The sequence below is a fragment of the Octopus bimaculoides genome, chromosome 5 (assembly GCF_001194135.2).
Source record: "Octopus bimaculoides isolate UCB-OBI-ISO-001 chromosome 5, ASM119413v2, whole genome shotgun sequence".
In the NCBI taxonomy this organism is placed as follows: Eukaryota; Metazoa; Mollusca; class Cephalopoda; order Octopoda; family Octopodidae; genus Octopus; species Octopus bimaculoides.
Window position 1 is genome coordinate 49,424,121 of NC_068985.1, and position 5,125 is coordinate 49,429,245.

General features: G+C 35.9%; 1 protein-coding gene across 1 annotated transcript in view; it reads right to left on the minus strand.

The window, feature by feature from the left end:
• LOC106874958 (FYVE, RhoGEF and PH domain-containing protein 2) overlaps nt 1–5,125 on the minus strand; it is a 499,830-nt gene that overhangs the window by 159,319 nt on the left and 335,386 nt on the right. The window contains exon 5 of the mRNA XM_052968055.1: nt 3,697–4,667. Within this exon, the coding sequence (XP_052824015.1) occupies nt 3,697–4,667 (971 nt within the window). The remainder of the gene's footprint in view (nt 1–3,696; nt 4,668–5,125) is intronic.

A 5,125-nucleotide genomic window follows, 5' to 3' on the forward strand; every position in this document is an offset into this window, starting at 1 on the left:
ATATATATATATATATACATATGTATGATGGGCTTCCTTTAGTTTCCATCCCCTAAATCTGCTGACAAGCCAATTCCGTTAGCTTGAGGTTATAGAAGATACTTGCCCAAGATGCCACACATTGGGACTGAACCCAGAATCATGTGGCTGGGAAGCAAACTTCTTACCCCACAGCCACATCTGTGCCATTTTAAGATCTCCATGACTACTTAGAGAAAAATATCTTTAGCCCAAAACCTGGCCCAAGTGCTTGCAACAAAGTGGACTCTGTAAAGGCAACCAAGGGCTAGAGGTTAGTGGTGATGTTAAACATGGTGCCCATGAAAAGTTTTCTAAGTAGCCTTATTCTACAAGGGTATTGATCAACTCAATGTCATGGTAGAATATATTTGCCCAAAATGCCACACAATGGGATTGAACTCGAAACCAGCAGTCTAGTAACATGCCTGTGTATACCCACACCTACTTCATTTTAAAGCAAAGAGAGAAATCAAGGCTACAAAGAGCAGTCAGGCATGAAAACACTTCCTTCAATAATATGTAAATGTCTAAATTTGAATAAACCATTGAACCTTGACTATCAGATATAAATCACTAAATTTTATTCTGAAAAAGAAATAATAAAATAAAATTAAAATTAAAAACATCGATTATTTGCAATGGCAAGACATTAGAATTCCTGGTTCAAATCATACCAGAGGAACTTTTCTTTTTTTTTTTTAATCTGAACAAAAGAAAATAAATACCAGTAGTATACTGAGGAGTAAATGTTATTAAGTTAATTGCTTTTTTCTCCTTAAAAAAATCAACACTGTAACAATGTAATCAATCAATGTGTATATGATGAAGTTTGTCATCATCATAGGTGCAGGTGTGGTTGTGTGGTAAGAAGCTTGCTTCCCAACCACATGGTCCTGGGTTCAGTCCCACTGCATGGCACAATTGGGCAAGTGTCTTCTACTATAGCCTCAGATTGATGAAAGCTTTGTGAGTGGATTTAGGAGATGGAAACTGAAAGAAGCCTGTCATGTATATGCATATATATATATAATTGTGTATGTATCTGTGTTTATCCTCCTACCGTCACTTGACAACTGATATTGGTGTGTTTACACTCCTGCAACTTAGCAGTTCAGCAAAAGACAGATAGAATAAGTACTAGGTTTACAAAAAATAAGTTCTGGGGTCGATTTGTTTGACTAAAAGTGGTGCTCCAGCATGGCCACATTCAAATGACTGAAACAAGTAAAAGAATAAAAGAATAAATAATTTTCATTATCATTCAATGTTTGTTTTCCATCCTGGCATGGGTCATGAGTGGATAATTTTGTATGCCATTGAGAAAACTGGGATCAGAGGTTTCAGAGCCATGTTTCATGAATGTATTCAAATTCACTTTATTGTATAATTTTCATTGATTTGTTGATTCAAATACCCTTATGTTTCTTCACAGTTTTTACCTAACATATAATGTTTCTACCAGTTAAATAATAATGTCTCTTCCCACCATCCTCTTTCTTTCTTTTGTGTGAATATGGATTCTGTCAGTAATTGCATTTGCAGAATTTCTTGTGAGCAGGAAAATGAAGGTGACTAATTCAAAGGAATTACTGATGATTACATAATTAATGTCTTGTAATGACCAAAACAAGCAAAAAAAAAAACACTTATCTCTCAGTGGCCCCACACACCTACTATTAATACTACATACTTTATAAAAATAGTTGACTTTTCTAGGGAACACTGCATGATTGGCATTTCAATTATTAATAGCAATTCCAAATACAAATTCTCCCATGGACTTTCTTCATTATCTTCCAACTTCTATCAAGTACAAGGATAGTTGTATTGCACATCCCATTAATTATAGAATTTATGTAGCATTGTTCCATCACTGTGTCTATGAAGGCTAATAAAACTTGGGGGCACTGTTCTTCAGAGGAATATTGTGAGCATTAGGGATTACACCCTCATCTACCTTAAAGCAATAGATAAACTCTGCTTTAAGCTTAAATAAACTGTTAAGTTAAAAAGATTCATTCAGAGTCACTTGGTCTGAAGAGCATTGAGAGACACCAGTATCAATTGGTTAAATACATCTCAATATTCAACTGATGACACATTATTTTACTGTCTTTGGAAGGATGATAACAATATTGACCTCAGCAAGATTTGTATTCATGACAAAGAAAGCCAGAACTACATACCACAAGGCATTCTGTCCAATACTAACAATCCTGCCAACGCACTATCATGAACCTATAGAATATTATAGTTAATTATTATTATTCTATATCGTTTCTTAGTAGATAAACATTTTTTTATTGAAATTCAATAAAGCTAATTAATTAGCTTTATTGAATTCTTTAAATGAGGAAACCTTTAAGCAGTTGGCTGTATTTTTATAAACTGACAAACATACAAATTTATAATCTACTTGGCTAAAATCCATATGTTTATATATTGATTAGTTCTTTGTTATTCTCACAGCTTACCTAAACAACTTCTCTTAACCTACTGTTCCTCCCCTTCCCCTATATATCTTTTTCTCATTTTGTAGATATTTATAGTTCTTTAATGATTTACCAAAACTTATTATTCACCTCAGGAACAAACTATGTTGAAGCTACTTAACTTTGATTTAACCTCTGATGGAGTGGCAGAGACCCAGTGCCAAATGAAATCTATTCGCATCTACCTATATTGATGCCACAAATCAATCATCCCAAAAATCTTCCCTGCATACTGTATCCAGTGCCAATTGGTGCAATATAAAGAGACAAGTCTGCTACTTAGAATATCTAGACATGAGATATAGTAGGTACTGGAGTGATACAAAGACTGGTGTGTCCTGTGCCAATTTGTACTACATGAGACTAGGTTACTCCTAGAACAAGACTGGAGTACTCAGTACCAACTGGTCCAATATAAATTGGTGCCATTTAAAAAGTACTGGCAGTGGTGCCACAAAAAAGCACCCACTACACTTTGTGGAGTGGCTGACATTAGGAGGGGCATCCAGCTGTAGAAATCATGCCAGAACAGACCATGGAGCCTGATGTGGCTCCTGGCGTTACCATCCAACCCATACAAGCATGGAAAGCGGACATTAAATGATGATGATGATGATAAAGCTGCCATTTAGAATATATCAACAAGAAAATAGTGACAGAAATAGTAGAGTGCTAACAAAAAGCTTTGCAGTATTTAGTTATGTCCTTTTGCAGTCTCCGTTCAATCTCCCACTGCTTAATTGATGAAATGCCTCAATAATACATTCATGTAACCCATGCTAACAAAGAAAAATGTACATGAAACGAATGAGTGAATGAACGAACAAATGGCTTGTCTAACCGACAGGTCATTATTCAACCTGCTTAACATTGTAACAATTATGAAAATCTTAATGCACTGGTAATTCTAATTCAGGCACAAGGCCTGAAATTTGGGGAAGTGTTAAGTTGATTACATTGAACCTAGTATTCAACTGATACTTATTTTATCAACCTCAGCAGGATTTGAACTCAGAACATAAAGGTGGACGAAATGCTGCTAAGCACTTTGTCCAGCATGCAAACAAATCTACCAGCTTGTTGCCTTCTTCATAATGATGATGATGATGATGATGACGACAAGAAGGAGGAGATGTACAAGTAGTAGTAGTAGTAGGTAGGAAATGCATTAAAAAAAACTCACCTCGTCCTCCTGTGGAACTATTGTGTCTTCCAAACGTTGGTTATATTTAGTGTCATAGTCATCCTCCGAAGATTCTGAATCCGACCAACTTCGGTCAAATAGTTCTTCAGGAGACAAAGAAATAATTTCTTGGTCATTAATACTAGAATCTTTGTCTCGGTTGATAGAGTTAAATAAATCAGATTTGGTATCCAAAAGACTAACAATACCATTGCGTTGTGTATATCGCTTTGGTAATGAATTTGTGTTTTTATGATTTTTGCTAATGACTATTTCATCATTTGCTAAAACTTTTTGCAAACTTGGAGAACAGGATTGTGACTGTGGTAGTGGTTGGGAACCTGATTCTCCATCAGCACTCCACTTGTTCTGATTAATTTTTTCCACAAAGGCACGTACATATCCAGCTGCCATTGTAGGGTTTGCCAGATACTCATCTTTGACTGGTGGTGGCTTTTTGGTATTGTCTACTGGAGTGAAGGAGTTTGTTAATTTCTCAATGGTTTGAGAAATGTGTTTTGTACGATTTTGTGGTGAGGAAGGCATGGATTTGGACATTTGGCTTTCAGCAATGGTTTTATCTTTCAGTGTTTTCACTGGTGATGTCGATTCTTTGTTCAGTTTCTGAAATTCACTGCATCTCTGCCGCACAATGCCAGAGAGCTTTGGAGACGTTGGTGTGGAACACAAAGAATTCCATCCAGAGAGTGGAGGAGAATTATTTGATTGTGGAGCTTCATAAAAAGGAATTTCTTCGTAGATTGGTGAATCGGGACAACTTTCTGTACTGTTGTCTAAAAGACACAGACAGTTTGAAGAACTTTCTGCTTGCTCATGCTTTATTGCTTCTGTTGAGGTGTCCTCTGCAGTGTTTCCAGAAATCACAACACCATTGAGTTTGTTGTGAGACTTTGTAAGTTTTGAGCCAACCCCTGTAATGAGGCGCTCCAAGAACTTCGGCTTGGCTGGTGCTGAAAATAAAAAAATTAAAAATTTAATTAATTTCAGAAAATAATTTAATCACAATACAAACACTTGCTTTTTATTAGGCAAATACTTTTACTTCCTTCTGATGTGATATTTTGGAAATCAGATGTGTTCTTGCTGTTACTGTGACAAAACACCTATATTTCATTTTCATTCCGAGAGATACAGCACAAGTGTTCTCATTGTGAGTCTTATTCAAAATTTTCTGTGCATCATTCTAAACCATTATTTTCGGGAGTGGCTGTGTGGTAAGTAGCTTGCTTACCAACCACATGGTTCTGGGTTCAGTCCTACTGTGTGGCACCTTGGGCAAGTGTCTTCTATTATAGCCTCGGGCCGACCAAAGCCTTGTGAGTGGATTTGGTAGACGGAAGCTGAAAGAAACCTGTCGTATATATATATATGTATATATATATATATATATATATATATATATATATAT